Source organism: Syngnathus leptorhynchus, chromosome 16 (assembly GCF_054491065.1).
Source record: "Syngnathus leptorhynchus isolate UIUO chromosome 16, UIUO_Slep, whole genome shotgun sequence".
Classification (NCBI taxonomy): Eukaryota; Metazoa; Chordata; class Actinopteri; order Syngnathiformes; family Syngnathidae; genus Syngnathus; species Syngnathus leptorhynchus.
In genome coordinates, this window is record NC_141210.1 from 3,510,206 (window position 1) to 3,535,301 (window position 25,096).

The 25,096-nt window shown below is 43.0% G+C and overlaps 2 protein-coding genes across 7 annotated transcripts; one reads left to right on the top strand and one right to left on the bottom strand.

The window, feature by feature from the left end:
* Positions 1–2,115: 2,115 nt before the first annotated feature.
* LOC147044153 (UNC93-like protein MFSD11) lies at positions 2,116–24,857 on the bottom strand. Of its 5 annotated transcripts, none has more exons than XR_015068535.1 (19): positions 24,500–24,857; positions 23,920–23,975; positions 23,733–23,840; positions 23,568–23,647; positions 22,645–22,741; positions 22,497–22,555; positions 22,238–22,385; positions 22,100–22,149; positions 21,833–21,898; positions 21,633–21,758; positions 21,316–21,490; positions 21,003–21,138; positions 20,502–20,726; positions 18,401–18,936; positions 16,803–17,230; positions 15,381–15,549; positions 11,712–11,804; positions 6,752–6,910; positions 2,116–2,181 (listed from the first exon to the last, which is right to left on the bottom strand). XR_015068535.1 is itself a non-coding variant. In XM_085934429.1 (13 exons), exons 1-13 carry the CDS (start codon positions 24,587–24,589, stop codon positions 20,568–20,570), a joined length of 1,350 nt encoding a protein of 449 aa, XP_085790555.1. In that variant the 5' UTR covers positions 24,590–24,857; the 3' UTR covers positions 17,278–20,567. The 5 variants fall into 5 exon arrangements, 1 of the variants encoding a protein (XP_085790555.1); XR_015068533.1 differs by having other exon boundaries at positions 18,401–18,552; positions 18,749–20,726; XR_015068534.1 differs by having other exon boundaries at positions 15,381–15,546; positions 18,401–20,726.
* kdm8 (lysine (K)-specific demethylase 8) lies at positions 16,233–20,806 on the top strand. Of its 2 annotated transcripts, XM_085934431.1 has the most exons (9): positions 16,233–16,451; positions 16,823–17,293; positions 17,376–17,548; positions 17,979–18,111; positions 18,181–18,249; positions 18,370–18,519; positions 18,603–18,695; positions 18,776–18,966; positions 20,568–20,806. In XM_085934431.1, exons 2-8 carry the CDS (start codon positions 16,835–16,837, stop codon positions 18,938–18,940), a joined length of 1,242 nt encoding a protein of 413 aa, XP_085790557.1. In that variant the 5' UTR covers positions 16,233–16,451; positions 16,823–16,834; the 3' UTR covers positions 18,941–18,966; positions 20,568–20,806. The 2 variants fall into 2 exon arrangements, with proteins under 2 accessions (XP_085790557.1, XP_085790556.1); XM_085934430.1 differs by lacking the exon at positions 20,568–20,806 and having other exon boundaries at positions 18,776–20,213.
* Positions 24,858–25,096: the final 239 nt, after the last annotated feature.

Sequence of the window (25,096 nt, forward strand, 5' to 3'; positions counted from 1 at the left end):
TTAATTCTGTTCACTTCGGCTTTTGCCAGCAAGCACCCAAAAAAAGAGACATTAGCAAGTGTGCATGTGTTTCTGCAACAACAAAAAAAAGCAGGGGTGTACAGAAGGGGGGGATTAATGGGACAGTAGCTCCCCGGCATCTAAGAGCATGTGAAACATGAGGAAAAGTTAGTGTTAAGTTAATGGTTGTATAGTTGTTAACAATAATTGAGGAAAAATGTAATTTGATTTATTTTTCCGAATGATGATTAACTGGTCGCAAGATTACCGACAAAAGGCTTCTTCGTATTTCAACAATGTCAAGTTGTTCAAGTTATGTCTCGTGAAAATATGATTTACAATGCAGAAGAACTCCGCCTCCTCCTCCTCCTCTTCCTCATTATGCCCGTTTCAATGATCAGCCCTTTGTCATCGAGCCGAAAGTGGAATACGACTTAAGCATTTGTTCAGCTGTACCAGGGTGACTTCATCATCGATATCCATTACCGGTGATGGAATAGCAAATAAACTGTCCTAGATTGCCTCCATTTTTCCCTCACCTCCTTCACACTTCTGTCCTGACGTATTTCTTGTATAATGTAGAAGTGCCCTGCTTGGAAAATTATAATTCGGAGGCATGAAAGCAAGTAACAAATACCGGGAACCAGCGTCTATTCACCTTTTCACGTTTATTTCGGTGTAACCTTTATTTTGTGTTCTCTATGTAAATAGATGAGAGGAAAGTAGTCATTGGCATCAAGGAAGTATTGTTGAGGTATTGATGTATTTTTTTTAGTCCATTAAATCAGAAAAAGACTCTTTATCGCCACCTACAGGATTTGAGCTCATTTTTGGATTTATTCATTTTTCAATTTAATATTGTTTCCTTGTCTGTTCAAAACAAACAAACACACACACACACACGTCACGCCTCACTAATTATGACAAAAATGGAAAAGTTTCCTGGAAGGATTTTCCAAATAAATTGTGACAAAGCTTATTGATTGGTGTACGCCTTCGCCAGCAGATGTCTGCCCCCCCACCTCCATCCCCCCCGCCACTCCTCGGAAACATCAATATTCATTGCAAGTCATGTTTTGACCACACTCCCACCACATTTGAGCCATCTTATCCTCTCGAGCCATTTCTTTCTGAGGATATTCGACTCATTTGATGCCGGACGGAAAAGCACACTGTCTGGTTTGCAGCTCGAGGGAAGCAACACTGTAAACCAGTGGCAGGTTCCAAAGGCAAAAAAAGAATAAGCTATAAAAAAATTGCACAACATACATACCTTTATGGCTCCTGAGTGCATCATACTGTAATTAGCCCAAGGGTGTGCATTAAACTTGATTGATTATCATCGCATTCTTCTTTTGTAACCTTGACTTGGGATCAGACGTGCACATTTCTTTGTGGAAACGGTTATGGTCGAGTCCAACAGTTTGCCCGTTTGCTATTATTAGACTGTTCCTATATTATTGTTGAACATGAAAGGCTTTTCACAAGCACTCAGAGTTTCTGCTTTTGTACTCTTGACACTTGCTTCCAATATCTTGAAGGCATACCTGGACATTTGTGGCACTGAAAAGTTACAATCACTTTCTTTACAGTCCAATAATTAGGCCTCTTGGGTTTGAGGATTATAAATTGTGCCTGAAGGGATGAATATGGTCCCCTTACTCCAGAGTACACAATAAATTTGTATCTATTTATTTAATTGTATCGACTGCAGTTTTAGGAGTAGCTTTGCTGCTTTGCACTTCCAACACATGATGCTCCGTTGTGGTACCGGAAATCATGCTGAGTCTCAGGAAGTCTTGCAAAACAAACCTTTTTTGGTCTTTACAAACCCCCCAAATTCTTCAAAAAATGCTGATAAACATTGATTATATGTTCTCTAAGGAGGGCGGGGAAACTTGGAAAAAAAAATCTAAAGTAAATTTAAAAGAAAACCCAAAATCAATTGTCTGGAGGTGGTTCAAGTACAACATGTGAAGGTGTATACTGCCCTTGTGCCCCCCCCCCTAGCTCCGCCAATGGCAGCTGAATTAGTTTATAATTGGACCACCTACTTTGCAATGTTTTCAGACCAACTCTCAAAACAAAAGTCATCCTACCTTTTGTGGAGGAATCTTTTTCTCATTGGCAAGATAATCTTGAAGGTTTCTCCTAGATGGTTCCTTAAAGCTTGATAGCATACTGGATTGGAAAAGGAACCATATGTTATCTTGGTGTCCCAACAATGCAGTACAATAGTTGAGTTCATACTTTAAATTAGATTTATTATGGCATTGTATTGTCCGAGTACTGGTTAGTTTGTTGTCCTGACAAAAAAAAAAAAACGACATTACATAATTTGCATGTGTGAAACTTCAAAAGTTGCAATCACCCAAGCAGAAAGCTTCAGCGAAAGAATAGTTAGCACGCATCTTTGGCAACCCACACAGGAGCAGAAGCTGAGAAACAATAGATGGCCGCATCGAGACTTCCCGCGGTGCCATAAAAGCCGCCTGAGCAGAACTGAACACTGACAATAAAAAAAATAAAATAAAAAATTGAATCGATGGGAGCGCTTCAACGTTTCCTATCTCATTGACAGATTATTTCATGGACCGGAGCAAACAAAACCAGGAGTCGCTCAGCGGAAGAAGCGCCCTTGCTGCTCTGCTTTGCTCTCGGACTCATTGCTTTCAAAGTCAACGCTGTTTAGTCTTTTTTTTTTTGTTGTTTTTTTTGTCGTGAGCCGAATTAAACGGATAATGTCGCCGTCCGACATCCCGCAGATGCCCGGGAAGAGACGAGCAGATTCACATCATCCGAGTCATTATGAGACGTAAATGAAAAGAAAGTGCAACCACCTCAAACGAACAAAGTGATTTCACAGATCACTGATGCCCTTTTCTGGAGATGGCAAATTAATGACTGCGCTATTAATTTTTTTTCTTCCCCCCCCCCCACCCCATCCCTCAATTTGTCCTGAGCGCAGTAGCACAGAGCGAAAGAGCGTCGCCATCAACAAGGTGAAATCGCTTTCCCGCCTTTGGACGTGAAGTAAAGTGGATGGGGGAATTGATAATGGGATTCGCTTAATTGTAAATGAACAGAACCTCGTTAATAGGATTCTGTTAATTAATCAATAAGGAAATAAATCTGAAATTAACTCCCGCTTTTCTCCACACCCGACAGCGGCGTCTGTCGAATAATGTCGCTGGATAATTACCAAGCGGCTTTAATTACTAAGAATTTAATCTGTAGCTCGTCATTAATCAAAATGACCATCACGAAAGCCGATTGGATTTGCGCTCACGTCTTCACCGGCACGAAGAAGAGTCGACGACAAAAATGACGGAATTGTCAGTCCGTGGGACAAAACTACTGGGAAATATAATTATGCTGTTCTATTGAAACCTTTTAATTGAAACATGGCCAGATGGGGAGGGGGGAGGGGGGGAATTAGCTTAAATCGTGTCAATACATTTTCGAATAATAACTCAGCAGCATGTTGTTGTTATTGAAGTCATGATGCTGAATTGGCCATTAAATGATGTCATCTGCTCCCCCTTAGGAAATTTCAATGCAATGGAGCTTAGAAAATGAATTATAAAAATGACGGTGATCTTCTGGTGGCGTTTGGATGACTTAACGTCGTCGATATGTGTGGGATCATTCCGGAAAACACGCCTTGGGGATGATATTGAAGAGGCAATCGGAATCTACGGAAATCCCTCCAAGGGTCGCGCTGTTCATTATCCAGCAGCTCAAGCTGACTGTGTGAATCCGTGTCGATAAGGTTCGACACGGTTTCGCAACAGTGGCACGGCGTGAAATTTGTACGGCGTCGTGGCGACGGGCTCGGCCGTCCGGCCGTTCCGTGCTCAGGCTTCTGTTGCCAGGCTGCCACGTTGAATGGGCCTTTTGTTTTACACCCGCGCAGACAAGATGGAGGTGTGAGAAACGGACGTTTGTGGAATATTAGCTCAAAATATTAAAGTGTGGTCACACTAGACAAAATAAAGTTTGGATTAAAGCTAACAGACAAGTGTTGATTTCATGTCAAATGGACTTTTTAAGGACTTGTTGACAAATTGTCGGCAGTCTAACGAGTAGAAGCGTTTGAGAAGTGAGACTTAGCAGGAGTGCTTATGTGGTATGTTTTTTTTTTTTTTACGTAGTCCCCAAACTTGTCCAACCGCCTCCTCGTCACAGTTGTATTTCTTCGCTTCTTATCCAAAAAGTTTTGTCTAACAAGAGTTCCGGTGACAGCTCGGCTTCCTGCGGGAATTCCACTTGGAAGCTGCAGGCTTATTGAAAGTCCTCCCGGGAGACTTGGAGAGCCAATTCAATGTTAAAAATGGGCATTTTTTATGCAATGTAAAGCAGATTTCTGCTGTGGAATTTACACTAGAGAACGAGCCCCAATCAGAAGCAGGGAAGCCAGGCAGAAAAAAAATATCTATACATATATATGGTATATTATATATATATGATATAGTAATATATATTTTCTAAAAATATCAATGTTACGCTATCCGGTGGCGACAGGTGGAAGCGTTTTTTTATGAATACATATTGAATTATTGAATGAAAACATTTAAATGTAGATATCCGCCGCCTCTCTTTTTATTGATATCGCAGCCTTCATAAGGGCGACAAAAAAAAAAATCACTATGCTGAATTGTAATTAGCATTTAATGAGCAGAGAAGCCGGGGCAGAGAGGTAGGCAATTATGGCAAATGGCCACCAGGCAAAAAAAAAAAATCAAGCGTTAGACTTCTCGCTGCACACCTTCGCTCTTTGTGCAATGTCCCAAGGTAAAGCGAGGATGCGCTTCCCTCGAGCGTTTGTAAATAAAGTCGTCGCTCCCCGCACAGTGAGAAGAAGTAGAATAAAATATCAACAACACCATCTCGCTCACATAAATAATGCATTGTTTGGAGCGCTCGGTGAGAGAAGCCGACGTGACATGGCAGAAACGCCGCCGTTTGTTCCTGCTCTTAGACTACAACCAGACTCTTTTCACACTTCTGTCAAGAGTTCACGCGACATTGCTCTGTGCTACTGCCACATACAAAGAAAAAGTCAATTATTGATACAGGACTCCTCGCTAGCTGACAAAAGCAACTCCATCTCATGACATTTTTTCTTTTTTTTTAAAGGATACATGAAATAACTACTGTTATTGTTGTACAACAGTACAACCATGTCATTTTGTCCAACAAATATCCGCTAACCGAAAATGGCAAACCCTATAGAGAAAATTCACAACTACCGCAGCAAGTGGATTTTGAAAACAAGCTAGCAAATTTTTTTTATTTTTTTTTTACGTGGATTAGGGCTGTCACTCTCAATATTTTTAGAATTGATTATGCTATTGATTATTCAGTCAATACAATTCTATATTGCGTGAAAATCTATTACAAAACCATTTCCCCTAATTTCGTGATTGTTTCGTGATACAAACTACCATTAACGTCAAGATTTGGAGAATTCTAAAGTTAAAAAAAAAAAGAAAAAAAAAGAGTTGATTAATTTAATTATCGATTACTCGTGGATTAAATTTGATGGCTGTAACGTGGATGACCTTTGACCTCTACCCGTTGGACTATTATTATTAAAAGCCTGTATCTACTGTCAAGTGTTGTGGAGAAAAAGTTTAGTCCTGCGTCTCGCTGTGTCACGAGTGCTTCATCTGAGCAGTTGCACGTAATGGATGCCGTTTCCCCCGCTTGTCATAAAACTGACATTCACTCACTTTGACTGCAGCCGGCGAACAAGCAGGCGAGTGTTTTTCAGGGGCGAGGCGACCAAACGTCGGGAGCTCTCGGCTCGTTGACCCTCTCCGTGACACTAATGTTCATTACCGGCTAATGCGAGCTCAAGTTGCCAAGATGGTAGCCGCTTGTTATTCGTCACGGCGGCTTCACGACCTGTAAATAACACCCGTTGTCAAAAAGCGGCATCGGCACTTGTTTTCTTTGCGTGTTTTTTTTTTCTAAAGCTGCTAAGAAATAAATGAAATGAGTTTTAAACAGCGTCAACACCACGGGCACCAACGAGCCCACAAGGCGGCGTGGACACTTAGAACGGGACGCAATAAGCTCGATTAAGCCGGTAATGATGACACAACGGCCGCTTAAAATGACAGCAGAGGATCTGTGAGAATTAGACTTCTGGCGCCAGTAAAAGTTTGTGGGCCCATCATTTTCTGATCACACTCGCTTTGACACTCCACTGCAGGCAAAAAGACATACTTGGAGTTGATTCACGGAGCTCCATTAAGGGCTCGGAGAAAAGCGCAAATGTGACGTTTGGAAATGCGACAAAGGCACTCAAAGATGAGGCGACGTCATTAAAGCGCTGTTCGCCATTTGTCGGACTGATTTATTCATGCGAAGGGAAACGGTCCACTTTCAAGTCCTACAATGAGTTACATGCATATGACGTTATATTGACTTTAGTTTTGTTTTACTTTTTGTAGCATCAAAAGATTTTTCCGGCACTACGACAATGTGCGTGTAATCTTGGAATGTTATCAAAACGAAATTATCGTGATATGACATCCTTTTGTAACGATTCAATTCCATACCATTAATTTAATTTACAACATGACTTTTTTTTTTCTAAACATAAAAAAAATATCCTTTTATCCCAATTTTTTTCTTGATTAAATATTTTTTTTCTAGACCACAATATTCCTTTATTAGCAAGATCTTAAGCATGTATTTTTTTTTTCCAGAGCTTTCATTATTATTCTACTTCCACACTCACTTTACAGATGAATTGTGCGCCGGCATGGGATGCTCCTGGCGGAAAAGCCTTGTGGAGACAGGTCGGCTTTTATTTACCCGGCCCTAATCTTGCATAAAGCGTCTTGACAGGGGAGGGCCGGACGACTACACACACAAGCCGCAGCGGCGACAAGACAACCTGAAGAGAATGAAAAAGAAAGCGCACGGCAAACAAGTCAGCCAGCAAACCTCAAAACACGGGTGACAGCAAGGCGACGCCACGGCAGCCGCTCGCGATGAAACAAAGCAGGGAGCTGAAAAGTTTAATAGAAAATACAAATGCAAAAAAAAAAGCACTCTCACTGACTACGGCCTAAACTCAGTCTTGTCATGAAATGGGGTTAAAATACTTTGTTATTATACTCTCTTATTTAGATTTATGAAACTTTAAGCTTTATAACAGTCATACAGACAAAAGAAGAGTTTTACAACTAAGCGACATACAATAAAGAATATATGTAAGCTTGTGAGGATTGTTTGTCTACATGTGTGGCACCGTTTGTGTTCCGATATCCATTGCTGGCGCCCTCTACTGGTTAGCGGCGCCACCGCACTAAATTCCACCATAGGTATTTTCTGTTAAAACACGTTGGCGTATCGCTTTCATGTACTTGATACAAGACTGCCTAAACTCTTCACGACCCTCCCAGGGTGATGCAACTTTGCCGAAAGATTATACATCGAATTTCATCTTTTACTACTGCGGAATTATAACAGGGATTTCTTTTTATGGGTTTGAAAGGTTATGAGAGATATTCAAAGTCGTGCCTGTGCACTTACAAAAGCAATTTGTGTCAGACAAAGATTATTTTGTATTAAATGATATGTGTTATTTTTCTCGGGGCAACTTAGTCGAGCTTTCGTCACCATGACGACCAGGGGATGAGGCAAGGTGTTGCGATGAAGCGAGCGGCTAGTCACTGTTGCCATCTTGGCAACTTTTTCAGCCTCTCTAGCTATTATTTTAAAAATAAACTTTGTGACTTTGTGAGTGTGATTATTGGTGAAAAACATCCAGCGGAGCGTTCGCAAATGCGCGCTTTCTGCACTAGTTATTGTTTCATCGGGAATAAAAACTTAGTGACCTTTATGCTGTGCGCCGCTTTGTTGTTCTTGTCAGTGAGGATAAAGGTTTGGTTCGGTCCGTTTCAGTTTGTTTCACACTGTACGGAAAAAAAAAAAGGAAATTCACTACATGCTGCAATACTACATGCTTGGGACAGTTAGCGAAACTTTTGCGGTCAATGCACGCTAGCTAGGACAAAATCCAATCTGTATTAATTCCATTTCCTGAGGTAACATCTCAATGTTGTCAATCTTTGGGGAAACCGCAAGAGGCCCGTGATGACACCTGCCGTCTGGCCACTTAAAAGGTAAACTTGCGCAATCACCCAAACGGCGTCCCGCCGAGCCTGGTGTCAAGTCGTCTGATCGCGGGAACGCGAGGTGAGCTCATGCTCTTATCAGCATCGCAGCACGACGGTGATGGCCAGCTACTTGGTTGCAATTAGCTCCACTTGCCTCGTACCAATTGCTAATGGAGGATTTGTTTGCTTAATTCAATTAAAAAGCGGCAGCAAAGAAGCTAATTACCGGACGGCCATTTGTCGACACCGCAACAGAATCTCGGCCCACTTTTGCATTAGCGCCATTTAATTGAACTCCAGCTCCTTTTCAACCTTTGATTGGTCTAGTCTGAGCACGGTTGTGGGGGAGAAAAAAAAAGGTAGGCGTGAGAAGTAACTAAATAAAGGTACTTTGTTACTCTGGTAAGAAAGTAGATGATTTAAGGCAGCCGCGGATTGTTTAAAATGCACAAAGTTGATCCACCAGCGCCTCGTTATTATTTCCCCTGTCAGTTACGGTCCGATTGGCTTTGAAAGATTCATGAGTAAAGTTTGCGTGTTTAATAATTCAGAGATGAACCTTTGAGAAAGCTCCATCTCGGGCTTGGCGCATTCGGAAAATGCTGCTTTTTTCCGGCCCGCATCTCGGTTCTGCAGATAGAATAAATTTGGGATTAATTGTTGATGCTTTAATCACCAGCCCGATTGGGAGTTTTTAGTTTTTGTTTTCTTTCCATTGGTGTGGACAGAGAATTTTTGCCATCAATGAAAAAGAAGGGGAAAAAAAAACAGCGTTCTATTCACTGTCTTCAAAAACCATCAACATTCGCCCTCGGGAAACCGGGATGGGCCGAGCGTTGGAGAGTGACGGCGGCCGTGCGGCGGTTTGCGGCAGTCCAAATGTCAAGGGTTCGTCACGGTGCGACAGAAAACATTCGGGAGCTTCTCGAGCGAGCAAGAACCCGGGAAATCTTGTCAGCCTTCTGCGGCACCCGGGGGGAGGGGGGGGGGGGTGGTTGAAGCCAACGGATTGCTCCAATTACAGCACGGCAGTCCCCCAACGGACACGTGACGCGCCGCTGGAGAGGACCCAGAGTGCCGAAGGCCAATGGGCGTTCCCTTTAAACCGACAAACTTGGAGTCTAGTAGATTAAATCCAGATCGCCACAATGGATGGTGATACCCAAAAGGCCCATTTGTGCTACTTTTAAATTTCATTTGCTTGTTTTCCATCATCCTTGATGGCCTTAATGTCTTTGCTTTCCAGGATTGTGGAAATATTTTCCCCCCCGAAAGCCCCGGATGATGATCGTTGGCTCGGCAAGGTCGACGGACAGAGTGACAGTAACTAAAGGGGGCTTAGGGAAAGGTCATCTTCAAAGAAAATCAATCGGAAGCAATTGTTCCTAAACCGTATTTCCGGCCCGTGAATCTCCGGGCAGTCGAGGAGCTATGCTTGGACTGGAGCCTAAATTGGCAGAGACAAGTACGGCTGGCCGAGTCGGGAGCTCCGGGAATCACCTTGTTAATTGAGAGGAGCACTTGAGAGATTGACTAATTGATCAAGGCCTCAGCCGAGGTGGATTATTCATGGCTACATCGCGGCGGGAGGAGCCTTGTCAGCGATGATTCATGTGCCTCTTCGAGAGTCGTCTCTGCGGTGTCTTTTGTTCTAAGGTGGGGGGGGAGCCATCACCCCCCCCCCCTCCATCTTCCCTTTCCCTCTATATCGGTATTAAAAAAAAGGTAAGGATGCTGTTGATAGCTTGCCACAAATGATGCAGTGTCGGGTGTGGATGACCCCCCTCCCCTCGGTCGCCCGGGCCCTCCGTGCATCGGCGGGGCCCGGGTGCCGGCGAGATGTATGGCGGTGCCGTAATGGAGGCGGGTGGGGACCCTGAGTCGGAGCGGGAAATGTCTCCATCACACAGATCACGCCCCAGTGTGTCATCGTCTGGGAGAAATGAAATGTGTTGGTGTTGTGCTGAGGATTATAAATGAAGGGGAAGGCTGAAATATGTCGGACAGGGAGCCGGGATGACGTCTGTGGGATGACTGAAACGTTGGCTATGGATTGAAGATGATGATGGAGGGACAAAAGTAGCGAGACGGGGAAACTAGTTGAGGCTAAATCAATAGCGCCGAGCAGTCGTGCTCATCCTTAATTTACCTTTCGGGCGTTCGCTTGACGGCTGATTAGAGAAATGATCGGAGAATATGTACCGTGTACGCAAACTAGGATGCTTTCCGTACAAAATCATACGAATGAAATACGTCATCTTAAATCATTCACTGCCATGCCAGTACAAAAGACGTCTATAGACGTCAATGGAAGCGAATAGTGCACGTGTTCAAGCAAACCTGCAGTTTCCAAGGAAACCGTGTATCCAGTTTTGTTTTGGTTTTGTTCTTTGCTTTTTCGGAGTGGCGAGACTCGCCAGAGCTTGCTGACGCCGAGCAAAAGCCAAGATAAAAAAAAAATTAAAAAAAGTGTCGGCTGCAGAGGAAAGAGAAGGAAAGTGTGCTTCCTCCTGCACCGATTTTGGGCAGGGGGGTGTTAAAGACCTCATTCCAGGTGCGTTCCTCAGGTTCTGAAGAACGACGACACAAGGTGACGGAAATGACTTTCTACTGTGCCGAGCGTCAAAGTGACATGTGCGGGATGGAGCGGGCGAGCCAATGAGAAGCCAACTCATTACTGCACGTCGGCCACGAGGGCGACATCATCAATCAGCTCCTCAGCTTTCCCGATCGATACCGTGTCATTACCTGTTGGCGCGCCTCTGCATACTCAGAAAGATGGAAGGGGGGGAGGGAAAAAAAAAAAAAGAAAAGATCAGGGGCCTCTCTCTCTCTCTCTCTCTCGCTCTCTCTCTCTCTCTCTCTCCAGACTTATTTACGGCGCCATTTGTTTGCGTCGGGTCAGAGGTGCTGCTAAAATGGACCGACCTCAATCGAGTGGGCACCGCTCGCCTCTCGGGGGACGCATTTGACCCGCAAAAACGAAGCCTTTGGAATTCAAGTTGACGCGCAAAGCAAGCCGACGCCGACCCAATTTGAAGTGTGCCAAGGTCAGACTAACAAAGAACAAGGCGGCTATAACATTCCTGGCGCGGTCACTAAACGACTTCATCTACAGTTGGAAAACCGAAACGAGTTTGTTTTTATGATGTAAATTTACCTGATCATGAGGATTTAGGGATGCTATAAGGGTTGGGATTAGGGGTTAAAGGTTAGTGACCTTTGGGTTAAGGTTAAGTGCCTATTGGAAAAGTATGGACATTTTCAGGGATTCCAAATTGGAAGTGGGCAATTCCCGGGGCCTTGGGGGGGGGGGGGGGGGGAGTTATTGCCCTTATTTCTAAAAGGCTCACGGACATACTACATGCAAACAACAAGCACCATCATAATCCAATTGTTGATTTAATAGCGCCCTGGCGGTGTCAATCAAGCCTGTATAGAGGCTGATTGTTTGCTACAGCTCGTGTATTGGATCTCATTAGATTGTCAACGTGGCCACGGAGGAGCTCTTGGCTGCCACAACACTGCACTCTGCTGGTAAACAAACTTCTCTCTCCACACACGTGGACTGACCTGGCATTGATGTCAAGTGGCTCCGCTGTAGAGGGTGAGAGCAAATTTGCATGTGGATCAGGAGGTGTCAATCATCCGCTTGCCTGTGTGTGCCTATGGAAGCAAAGAGCAAGAGAAAAACAATCGGGAAAAAGAAAAATGGCCCATAAGCGAGTTCACAGCGTGAAAGCCGTTTTGCGCTTTGACAGAGCAAAGATGGATTTCATTTGAAATCTTGCAAAATTCTCATAGGAATTGCACAAATGCGATTCAATCCAAAGAGGCTAATAATGCATTTAAAATGTTCTTAAGATGTCAAAAGCGTCGGGGGTAAGATTTAGAAAAATGTCGAGCCTCGTCCTGACAGCCAGTTCAAAGCATGAAACCTCAACGAACCTTTTGGCGGCGATGACTCACCGCGTTTAAGAACCAAATTCGGCTGAGCAATGAGATCTTTTTTTTCTTCAGGGAAAAAATGTTTCCCTGTGGAGCTGCTTGAGCTAGACCACAAATAGTGTTTTCAGTTGGGTGCACCTATTTTTTTTTCTTTTTTGCTTCACAGGATCAAAGTTATCGCGAGTCGCCCTCCGGCAGGCAGCTCGGCACGATCGGAGTAACAATGTTGAAGACTGCTTTTTATCTTCACCTTTTCTCTGCTCATTTTGTTTGGCCTCGTGCCATTTCTTGCAGATGGAAAGTGGACTGGGTGCAGGTCCAGTTCCTCGCCAAATGTTTTTTGTTTTTTTTACTCGCCAAGTATTGATGCATCCATTACAGCAAAGCCCCACACTCCTAATGAAATGTGACTGGTATCAAGCGGAGAGCGGCCTCCTGGCGAAACAGCTGTTTTCGCTGGAATTAAAGGGGAAGTAGCAGGTGTCACCTGGACGCCCTCCGTGGGGGGCGCACCTGCTTGACTTCATCTGATCCAAAGTGCTTCAGACAGATTACCAGTATGAGGTGAGCCAATCTGGCGAGTACGTCTCTTTGGGCTGGGCTGGGCAGGGGTTGGGGGTGGGGGGGGTCACCAAGGGGGACGCCATCCCCGACCGCCACCGACTAAGAGGAAACACCGCGAGCGGACCTGTAGTCACTCGCAAAGTGTGTGTCCGTGTGTGTGCGAGTTCCGGGAAGATAATTGTGTGCGGAGAAAGCTCCCGAGGCCGTAAAGGCAGCTTGTTTCGAGATGGGATGATTTCACAGGACGTTTAACTTTACACCTCTCATTTGTTACCTCTTCAGGGTATTAGCGAAATGTCCATTAAGGGGAATTCCGAGGAAATGTGGCAAGCCCTTCACCTCCTCCTTCACTTTATGGGTGCGTCGATTGGCCCAAGGGTGGAAATAGCAAAGCGGCTTATGGGGTCGCGGGGGTATTAGCGTGGACATTGGACGGTGCTGTTTAAATTCCGAGTTGTTCTTACGGAAAAAACCAATTTTTGCCATCGGCGGTCATGGAAAGTGAATCCATCCATTCCAGGCACAATCTGTCACCATCATCCAAACTGCAAAAAGGGAGTTTGCCATTTAAAAAAAGTACTTTTAGACATATCTGTTACAATTGATGTGTTTTGATTTTTGAGCCAATCAAAAACTAAAGTTCAATGTTTTGGAGCACATTTAATGGAACATCCCCAAATGCAAATTTTTGTGTTTATTTCAATTCAGCTCAATTATTTGCAAACATGAAACGGTTCTTTCTAATAAGTCTTTTAAAAAAATCGTATGCGCCCAAAAACAGACTTTAGCGATTCTTGACAGCTCCGATTGTTTAGGCACAATCACCCGGCTGCGCCCCCTGTCGTAACATTTCTTTTGTGCGGCGACAATGCATTAATTTCATGAGTCAACAGGCAAAGGGGCTGGCAGTTTATGCGGAGTTAAACTGTGTTTAATTGGATTCTAATCCATGGCAACACCACCGCAGGCTTGTTTCCATCTTTTATTTCAGCGGCACCTGGAGCGTAATGGTGCTGATTACATCCCACCCACGGTTTACCCCTCAATGTCCCCCGCCGCCCCCTCCTGGGGGGCACTGTCACGGTCCAAGCTGCCTTGAGCGACCAAAGTGAGTTTTCTTTTGTTGTTCTTGCTGTTGAGGGTCAAAGAGAAAATTTTTCATATAAACCTAATTAATTGTTTACCGCGCAGAGTCCAAACAGGCTCCGGGAAAGATTCTCATTCGTGGAGGCATAACATTAGTGATTAAAAGTAAATTGAAAAGAGAAAAAAGCTGAACTTGGCCCAAAGGAACTGGAAAACAGAGCAACTCATTTAAGGCTGGAAATAATTTGCTAACTTTTTTGTCAACTTTTGCTCACAGCCTGCACCGACAGTTTTCTGATGTCAATTAGTTTCAATGAAATCATATTTTTATATGCTTGTTACACTGCAAGAAAAAATATTTGGGGGCAAAAATAAATTCAAATACCGTATTTTCCGGAATATAAGGCGCACCTCAAGACCTAAAATTTTCTCAAAAGCCGACAATGCGCCTTATAGTCTGGTGCGCCTTATATATGGACCAAATTCCTAAATTTAAATTAGCCCGAAGCATTGTGTCATGAAATCAATCATAAGTGGCACGCTGAAAACTATGAATCATGAATCAAAAAGACGATGGATCATTATTTTGTGATTATAAAGTAATCTGTTGCATATAAAAAAGATAAAATGGAGAATGATTTGATTTGGATTAAAAATCTGACATGATGCATTAATGGTGCACCTTATAGTCCGGTGCGCCTTATATAAGGACAACGTTTTAAAATGGGCCATTCATTGAAGGTGCGCCTTATAGTCCGGAAAATACGGTATTTTGAAAGATGGTTCAGCTCGAATAAAAAGTACATTGACCAAATGATGTCCCCTTTTAACTAGTGTTGCCATTTGACGGCGACAGTATGTAGAGCGCCTCAGGAGCGTGTAGGCCTCCTCCCGTGTAAACATTGCCAAAAGGTCGTGAACAAACAGCGGCAGCCCTCTGACCCTCCCGGCATCTTACAAGCGCAAACACGTGTGAGTAGAAAATCGCCGAGCCCCCAACCCCGCGCATCCCCCTCCTCCAACACATACACGGACAGAGCTACACAAACATAGCATCCGCGTGGCTGCCAGGGGGTTTATTTTCCCAGCATCACGTAGAGAAACTAATGGAGCATGTTGGACCAGCTGAGACCAGCTCACTGCATCTTATCTTGAAACACTGACTTGTGTTATCAAGTGGCCGCAAGGTGTTTTAGAGCCAGAGCTGCTGTTTTCATTTTCATTCTTATGACAAATTCTATTCTGGGAGCCTCAGCATGCCTGAAATCTAGTCAACTTTTGTTTATGCTGGAGAAAATGTTGGCACATTGGCGAGGGGGCTGTGGAGGCATTTCCCCCCCCCCCCCCCCCCCTTTGAAATATGCTCAAATAATTGACTTTAGTGTATTTTCCAATTTTTCCGAGAATTTTCTTTCACATTTGCATCCTACGGGGACCACACACTGAGTCTTTATCACCATTTCTTGAGGAATTTTAATAGAGATATCCTTGGCCCCCCCAGATGCCCCTCCCCCTGCCCCCAAGGCAAAAAAAAAAAAAATCCTAGCTCTGCCAGTGTACAGGCTTTGCAGCATCTGATTGCCAGGGGGGTCTAAAAAGATGGCTTCTTTAATAACTCTCGTGACTATGAGGGTTTGCACGTACCATTTCAGAATACTGAGTGAATCTGGGAAACCCTCCTCGCGTCATGCAGAGAGGAACAGTCTGCAGCCAGGATATTTGAATTTCATTGCGCTTGACATTTGATAATGGCGTCGTGCGGCTTTCCATTTCCGAAGGGTTTGTATCATGTTTGCTCAGACTTTTCACCCTGCTGGAAAAATACCAAAAAAATATATATATCAATGACATACAAAAAAAAAAAGAGCTCAACTAACACAGCGGTATCGTGAAGACAAATCCAATTATTGTTTTAGCTTTGCATGAGGAGATACTATACATATCAATCTGCCCTCTGGGAAGTGCTATTTACATAAAAGCTTGTGCCAACAAGGAGAAATAGTTTACCTTATTTCTGTCACTGTGACAACCTTGAATATATTCATTGCAGTTGTGCATGCATGTGGAAACGAGGCTATAAAAGTAACAATATTTGCCCTTTTTTAAACCTTTGATCAATCAGTCTCGTGCAGCTATTGAAATTATGTAGGTTATAAACTATACAACGTATACACTATAGTTTGAAATAACATTAATTGTAAAAAATATTAGTCATTAATAGTCAAATAACTGTAATGCTCTCTATAATAATAATAATAAAATGATTTATCTTTAATTCACATAGTTTAAATTATAATGTATAACGTGTTTTTCAAATAAATTACCTTGTGGTTAAATGAAGAATGTTTTTGATTAAATTAAATGACATCATTCCAACGCATTTTAAAATATGTCATTTAATGACGTTGTTTTAATTTAAATATTTCTTATTATTGTATTTAATTAAATTGATAGTTTTGTAATAGTGGAACAAAGGTTTTCCCGAGGCGTCATCGTTTCCACTCGGACTATTTATGTCGACGCACACGCGTCGCGTCAACAGAACGCTCCAAATGCATTTACCAGATATTTAAGGATTTGTTTTGCAACAGTTATCTCACTACTAACTCCAAATAGTTCCTAAAATAACATTTTGTTTTTTGAGTATTATATTCATTTTTTCTTTCACCTTTAATGTCGTAGTCAGCGTATTTCACCGATCGATAGTTTTGGAAGGTAACCATACATTTTATTCACATTTTAGAGTCAAATTGAAGTCACGATTGAAGTTACATTTAATAGCTAAATTGCTGCCTTGCTGTGAAAGTTGTGCGTAAGATTTAAATGATCTTTTACTATTACTGACTCGCATATAAATTACTTATTACGTCTTATTGCATTTCTGCCTTTAATTATATTAAAAATCCATACCTAGTTTTATAGCTGGGCAAAGACAATTTAACATGTAATTTAATGTGAGTAGATTTAAAATTTGTTGATATGCAATTAAATGTGTTGCAAGCAAAAAAAAAGAAGGGATATAGGGATATCTTCTTGTTACTTTAAGATGGATGCACTTATGCTCACCTTGAAATTCTGTTCCCCAGATCCTCTTCTGAATGACGCCGCCACTATGGCCCAAGATCTCCGCTGTTCTTCCACCAGACGAGAACCACTTCCCGCTGCACTTTGGCGGCAAGGTGGAGGCGAGCGTGGTGGAAATGCTGAGAAGATCCAGACATCAACTCTACAGCGGCGCCCCCGCCGCTGGCCTCCTGCTCGACGCTCAGATCGTCTTGGACGTGTCGTGGGAGAAGCTCAACACGGGAACGTGGCGCCACGTGGACAAGGAGTGGCGCCGGGTCTACTCGTACGGGTGCCTCTTCAAGGTGTGCGCTTTGTGCACTGAGGAGCCTTCGGAGCACGATCTCCTGCAGGCCATCCACACCTGTGACATGGGTTTGCTCATGGGTGCCGCCATCATGGACGATCGACTGCAAGTTCTGGTCCGGATTCTGCAGAAAGAAGTCAAGAAAGACACCAGAACTGAGGAGAAGCGAGAGCATACAGAGGCCAAGGTCAATGATCTGGGATGAAAAGTGCAACATTTTCTTTCAGGGCAACAACTTTGAACAAGTGCTTGTGGTTTGATTTCAACAGAGGCTGAAATTGACACTGTCAAATGTTCCACCAATTGGAGAAGATCAGGCCATTCCCAGAGTCAAATGTCCATCTCTGGAGAGTTTCAAGAAGAACTACCTGGTCCCCACCAAAGCGGTCATCTTGGAGGCCACCATCGATCACTGGCCCGCCCTCAACCAGCACCCTTGGAGGTTTCGATTGACGTGTTTATTCTGTTTTTGTTTTCATGGCACATGCCTCCCGAGTATAGTAAATGGAATGAAATAAGGTTTTAAAAAAAGAAATTCCCTCCCCGTGATGAAAAGTGACCCTCCGTATTTGAAGTAAGCAAAACGAGTAAAAGTGCCGGCGTCTGCCTCCGTGCGCAACAGTTATCGACCCTTCAGTGCCGTTAAACAGTCGCGCAATCAAGCTGATTTGCACTCATCAGGCAGCTAAGTGTACTTAGCCCAGCGAGTGGAGAGGAAAGCTGCAGGAGTCCGAAAGTGAAGGATGTCTAATGGACAATTTCCATCCCCAAACAGTTCCCTTTTCACTGCGCTCAAGTGTAAACGGATCTGAAAGGAAGAATGTCATACCCCCCCCACACACACACACACATCTCCTTGTCTTTTGCCAAAGTTTAGAATACTTGAGGTCAGTGGCAGGGTGTCGCACCGTCCCCGTGGAGGTGGGCTCCAGGTACACGGACGAGGAGTGGTCCCAGACGCTGATGACGCTCAACGAATTCATCGACCGCTATATTTTAAAACACGTGAGTGGATTCAAAAAGCTCAAACTGCACACCTCCAGATAATTATTATTATTTTTTTTTTTTTTATAGAGTGACATCTGTCCGGATGGGGCGACGCCAGTCTGCGGCTATCTAGCTCAGCATCAGCTCTTTGAGCAGGTGGAGCATCTAAATGAAAATGATCAGTAACATATTTGTATTTATTTTTGTTAAAGATAGCCAAAATTGCTCTTGAAATTTTTGTTTTTTGAGTTGTATGTTCGAATAATTTTGTCGTAGATACCAGAGTTGAAGGATGACATTCGCTTGCCTGATTACTGCTGCTTGGGTGACGACGACGAAGACGACGTGACCGTCAACGCCTGGTTCGGGCCCGCCGGCACCGTCTCGCCCCTCCACCAGGATCCCCAGCACAACTTCCTGGCACAGGTAACCCGCAGTCACGTTTGGAAGGGGGACTTCCTGAAATGTTGTAGTATATGACTATTGTGTCATCTGATTGTTCCTGTCAGGTGGTGGGATGCAAATACATCCGCCTGTACTCGCCCCAAGACTCGGACAAACTTTACCCGCACCCGTCTCAGCTCTTACATAACACCAGCCAGGTGGGCTTGGCATCATCTCAGTCGTTCCAGTGATTGATTTGTACAGCACTAACCTTTTTTTTTTTTTTTTTTCGGCCTAGGTGGAGGTAGAGAACCCCGACACAAAGCGCTTCCCGGAGTTCTCCAAGGCTCCATACCAGGAGTGCGTGCTGCGGCCCGGAGACGTGCTCTTCATCCCGGTGCAACATTGGCACTACGTGCGCTCCCTGGAGCAAAGTTTCTCTGTCAGCTTCTGGTGGTCCTGAAACGACGGCAAATGAAATGACGCCAGGTTTAATTCGACTTTCAACTGTTTTGGGGTTGTTGTTTTTTTTGTAGGGATTGTTTCATTTAATTGCGCTCTCAACCTTTTAATCTGACAAATATCCTCAGGTGTTCCTATTTGCATAATGCATGCAAATGAGGGAGCGTCGGCTAAACATGCTGCCGGTTAAAGCGGGTCACAGCTGAGGAGGAATAAATGAAGCGTCCCCTGTGGGTGCGCACACATTCATGCCTCATTTTTGTACTTCAGCAACGCAACTATTAGCATGATTAGAAACTGTAAAGCGAAAAAGGGGCAGGAGGGGAAAATCAGGCTGCTCTCTTGCTTCGTGTTACTACACTGGAATTTAATTCATCGGAAACGGCAACCAGTTTACATCTTGTCATTAATATTTACTTTTTAGATATTAGCATTTTGATCAGTTGTCAATAGGATGAAGTGAATTCAGGGCATTGCAATCTTGCCATAGCATTCTGTTATTTGACCAATTCTTCCTCATTAATATACAGAATACAAATATTCTTGTAACATTTGATCAATACTCACCAGGAACTCAGATAATGCCCACTACTTTTATGCAGTCCCGTCGCTCTTAATTTCAAGCGCGACTTCGACATCACAAACTGGATTGCTTCTTCAGTGGCGAAATAGACTTCAGATCTCACAAATTTGCTTACTCCCATTATGAAGTGATCAATACTCAATTACCAGTGAAGTAATGTAAGCCCCCCACCACCATCATCATCTTCTCTCTTATTCTGCCCCCATTTCTTGTCTGCCACGTTTTGATCAATGGCCTACAATGGCTTTACAATGTTGGCCAAAAGCCTGTAGGCCCCTACAAGCTTTTGGCCAACTCACGGCCAAATCCATAAAAAAATGTGTAAAACGTTTGGTGATAATTGAGTTTTAACTATTGAATAAAGTTAACAACATTCAAACAACAGCAACATCATCTCACCTGCTATCATTCCTGCAAGGGTCATTTCAATAATATTAAATACATCCAATCAATCACAGAAAAGAAAATATTCACACATTTTTTCAGTGTATTTATATTTGAGTGTATCAAAAATAAAAGCAACACAAATGTAAAGCAGTTCATATTTGCCTTTTTTTTTACCAAAAACTCACTAAAACTGCACAAGAGTGCTTTTATTAGTATCAAAATGAATATAGAGATGCACAATATAAAACAGTTTTATTTTCAAATGCTAGCTTGTTAGCAATCTAGGGTGAGTGTTTTGAAAAGTTAAGACTCCACGGTGTTAGAAATGAATTGCGACCACAGAAAAGTTTTTGGGGTGCCATATCCCGTCGTAAAAAGATAACCTATCAAGGTTTCGGAATTCTCCACCTGAGCTTAAAGCGATGCAGTAGTCATTTTGTTTAAGAGTGTTGTACGAGTATTAATGAGCGTTCATCATCGTGGTGCAGCGTCAAACCATTTACGCTGGACGTAAATGACCCTGCGGTCTCCTGCTGCCACCATGATGATTATGATGATAAAAGAAAAAGTATCATAAAAAAAATGAGAGAACCTTCAGTGCCTTAAAGCCGCTTCCTTTCCACAGTCCGCAGTATCCGTTTGTTTTGTTCCTCTCCAGTTACTCCAAGGTCTGAGTGGAGGTGGCGTCGGCCTCATGCATGCGCTCAGCCACAAAGAAGCATAGCGTGCCGTTGAAGCCCAGCACCACCATCAGGAGGAGCTGCCATGTGAGCAGCGTGTTGCCGCAGTAGAAGAACGCCACGGCTGCAAAAACCGACTGGACAAGACAGTAGAAAAAGAAAAAAAGAAAAACTGAGCTATTGCGTAAGAACATGCTTTGTTAGAATATGATGAATTAAATAGTTTATCCAGAATTATTCAATGCTGTAAATTCAATTCATTGTTCTGGGTTCTCACCTTGCCCACCAGGGGGCATAATGTAATACTGTCATCCAACACTGAAGTCAAGAAGCAACTTAATATTGCTTCAGTAAAATGATGACTTTGTTGATTTTTAAGACGCCCCTCCGCTAATGCATGTGCGATTAGTCACCTGTACGAATTTAAAGATGGCGAACGCGGGCGTGCTTTGCTCCGCGTAGATGCAGCCCAGGATGCTGTAGAGCTGCGTGTTAAAGCAGCTGTCTCCCAGGCCCAGCAGAAAGCTGCACAGCAGGGCGATGGACATGCTGCAAGACCAAACAAATTAGCACAACCGTTACTCGTTGTGCTCGTATCGAGCCAAGCTGCTGGAATCTCCTCTTGCTGTACAAAATTAGCTTTGTAGGAATAGAAATTTTTGTTTTTTTTTACTGTATTTCATCATGGTGGTCCTTTGCAAGCTTCTAACCATCCATCTTACACACCTTGGAGTGAGAAATGGGCTCTTGGTGGTGGTGGTGCCGAAGACCACAGGGGCGTCGTCAGGAATGTTGAGAAAGATTAGATAGAAAGCCACAAAGTGCACCACCATTCCCAGGAAGACCACTGAGGTGCGTCTAAAGCGATTGTTTTTGCACACCAAGCCGAACAATCCTCCCCCTGGCAAGCGCAAGGAAAAACACACAAAGTCCATCTCTGAGATGTTTTGCGCCAAGTTTTGGCCAATCAGATTAAAAACATTGCTTCCTGTGAACGTCAAAAAAAAAAAAAAAAAAAAAAAAAGACAGCTGGCCTTTCTAACCTATGATTTCGCCCACGCCCAGCACCATGCCCGAGATGCCGATGAGGCCTTTTGCCGCCTGGCCAAACTGCGCCGTGGCTCCCAGGCACGTCCCGTAGACGCCGCTGTAGAAGGACAGCTCCAGGCCTGCACCGGGAGAACAAAGTTAAAAAAGAAGGCCGATGGAGGTGCCGCTTGGCATACTGATGGGGAGCGCTCACCGCTGTAGGCCATGCAGGGACTCAAGAGGAGGATGTTTCTGCTCTTGACAAGCTGCAGCATGGTCTCTATGGAGAAACACATTGCTATGAATAGCCACTTCATTAGGTATACCAACATCCATGATGCTCACTTTTAATGGACAAGGTCATCCAAATTTTTTTGGCCATTTGCTCATGTGGGTATTTCTAAGTTGAAGTTTTCAAAATCAAATAATGAGCAACATTAAGTTACTTTTTTTTTTAAGGTAACCACGGCGATAAACTTACTGAAGTCCGCCTTCACCTCCTCTATGGCTGTGTTGGCTCTGTGCTTGTACCTAAAAACGTCCCCAGATTTTTTTGTTGCGTGTTTCTGATAAACATGAAAATAGTACTACGAGAAAAAAATAAATAAAATCTACTTACACCATGTGTGTCGAGAGCAAGGCCTGTCCTTCGTCCTCGGAGAGCATTTCCTCCTCGAGCAGGCGAGTCCTCCTCAGCGCCAGGAAACACAACGTCCCCATGATAGAGGCCACCAGCAATGAAAGGAAGATTGTCTTCCTGCTGCCGTCTGACCATAAAAACAAACAAAAGGCCAGAGTCATTGAACACAATCTGTCTTTATCAAATCATTTATCTATTAATTTATTGAAATCCTTCAGTACAAGCATGACACATTTACCTGGTATTTCTGTTCTTCCATTCCACTCCAGATAAATGTACAAATTGCCAAATAACATGCTGCAAATAAAGGATGAATAAACATTGACATCTTTGGTGTAAAAGCAAAATAAAAAAAACTTGACTTGCTAACCCTCTCTTGTGAGTACCTGCACTGCAGGAGAGCCCAGAACATTCCCGTGTTCCTGTTGATGGTTGAAGCATCCGAATTCTCCACCAGGAATTGCCCTTGAGCCGTCCATAGCACTGAAACAGCAACCAAAAAAAAAGAAGAAATGAAGCTATGTGTGCGTCATGTGAGTGGAGAAATGAATGGAGATGGGGGGGGGGGGGAGCAGCAGTTAATTGGCTGTATCAAGTGTGACATTATTTTTTATGTGCTGTTAGGTAACAACACATATAATCCCAGCACACTGCCAGGGGGAATCGTCATGACCCACTAAACCTTTTTCCTCTCCAAAGATTCATATTTGTGGTGGGCTTGATGCTCTGCAACCCTTTAACCACCTATTTTTATAACATTTATTTTTAAGCCTTCTGCTTGAAATTCTGACACGTGCAGAGGAGGTCTAATTCATCTGCAGCTTCCCACACAAATGTAATCCATGACAGGGAATAAAAAAAAAAAACTTCATTTTTCCCCATTGAGGTTTGTTTTTACCTAATACTTGTGCATTTCATGTACCAATCCAATTACAAAAAAATATATATGATTCAATTGAGCTGGATTTAAATATAATAAATTACAAAAAAATAAAATAAATGGAGCAATGTTTTGAACAAAAAACAAATTAATAAATTAGCCTGAATTATTTTAACTAGTACATTAAAAAGAGCAACTCACCAGATATTTAAAAAATGGCATTAATAATGAAATAAATACATAAATAAATTAATTAATTAATTGATCAAATAAGGGCTAGATTTGAAAAGAAAATACATCTACACAATTATAAATTTGCCTGACCAAGATACTTTGACAATACAATAGTTTAGATGTGATTTATATTATAAAATAGATTTGAAAGATTTATCAAAAATAATTTTTGACTCTGAGGTGGGGAGATCTTACCGGCAGCCCCGACACCAATCAGCACGGACGTCAGGTAGAAGGACCAGGTGGACGGCTCGATGAAGACAGCAACGTAGCCACTGGATGAGCAAGACGACAACAGCGATCAGCAACAGATTGATCGGCTGTCATTCGACGCGACTTCCTGCCAGGCAGATGTGGTACCTGTAAAGCAGCCCGCTCACAAACATGGTCACCTTCGGTCCCACCACCGACACCACGGCGGGCGCTGCCAAATTTGACAACGAGAAGACTCCATAAATGATGCCCAGACTGCAAAAAAATATGATTGACAGTGATTATTAGGGCAACATTTGATGTGAAATATACAGTATTTCATTATTTAAGCCACCTGTGGTATCCACTTCCTGTGAAAGTGTCATTCTGCAGACTTTTCACCACCGTTTGCTAAAAAGAAGAAGAGAAGTAATGAGCCTAATGTTATTACATTGTGAAATTCTTTATAGTAGAGCAGAACTCATTGGACTTGTGAGCAAAATTGAGAACACGAGAAGCACATGACCCTGATTGCTTGCTTGCTTGCTTGCTTGCTTGCTTGCTTTTTTACTTGGTGACATTTTTTCTGCACGTACAATTTGGTACAACTATTCATAAATATTATTACAAAGGACACACGTATACATGTAATTCAGGAAGGAAACGTTTTCTTAAAAAAAGAAAAGTTTTAGGTATAGAGTGAGGACTATTTATTATACACAAAAAGTAATAACAATATAGCAAAAAGTAAATGGCGTGGTGTTTTAGGGTAAATAGCCTTTCTTTTAATTACACAAATTGCTAAACAAAATATTGAAACTACACAACATACGTCGAAATGAAATTTAAATGCCATTTCCCTCTTCCATAAAACATGTTTAAAACGATGAACGTCAAAGCAAAGCAAAAAAAAAAAAAAAAAGTTCAAAACTTACTTCAATATTGCCACAGGTGGTGAAGGCGGTGAATACGAATAAGAATCCCACGCCCAAAATCACCACATTAAAAGTCCTCCAGTCTGCCATGGTACTTCTGTCTCTCCTTCTGGGTTTTCGCTGCTACATTTCATGGACTTCACCTCTTCGAACTCCACGGAACAAACTTTTGAAAAGGACGCAAAAATGTGGTGTAGCGTTAATAAAACGCAAATGTAGTAGGCGGCGATAGCGGCAGCATTGTGAGCTTCTTGTCAGTCTGCCACACAACGCGTGCATGACAACTTGTGACTTCAATTACGGGAGTTTTTTTTTTTTTGTGTGTGTTTCTGTATGACTTTTTCCCCTCCACGGTAGACTACAACTTTTCTTCTTCGTGTACCTAGAGAATGGAATATTGCTTGCACTGTGCTGCTGCCATCTGGTGGTGAAAGGCTAGAGCTACACATTTTTCCAAACTTGTTTTTCACAGAGGATCCACATTTGGGATCGAAAAACTGTTGTTTTTGGACAATGCAGAAAATAATTATACGGAATCTTAGTACATATTTCGACCAATAGTTGGTGACAAACGTGATTGTAACTTCTATGGTTTAA

Bases quoted from the DNA above. Each gene is read 5' to 3' on its own strand.
- LOC147044153 (XM_085934429.1), bottom strand. From the start codon at position 24,589: ATGGCAGACTGGAGGACTTTTAATGTGGTGATTTTGGGCGTGGGATTC. The intron at 22,556-22,644 runs GTACTCACAAGA...CTTTATTTGCAG, and splicing joins TGGGCTCTCCTGCAGTGCAG to CATGTTATTTGGCAATTTGT. The intron at 20,727-21,002 runs GTGACTAATCGC...TGTCTTGTCCAG, and splicing joins CCATCTTTAAATTCGTACAG to TCGGTTTTTGCAGCCGTGGC.
- kdm8 (XM_085934431.1), top strand. From the start codon at position 16,835: ATGACGCCGCCACTATGGCCCAAGATCTCCGCTGTTCTTCCACCAGAC. The intron at 17,294-17,375 runs GTCAATGATCTG...TGATTTCAACAG, and splicing joins GAGAGCATACAGAGGCCAAG to AGGCTGAAATTGACACTGTC. The intron at 18,112-18,180 runs GTGAGTGGATTC...TTTTTTTTATAG, and splicing joins ACCGCTATATTTTAAAACAC to AGTGACATCTGTCCGGATGG.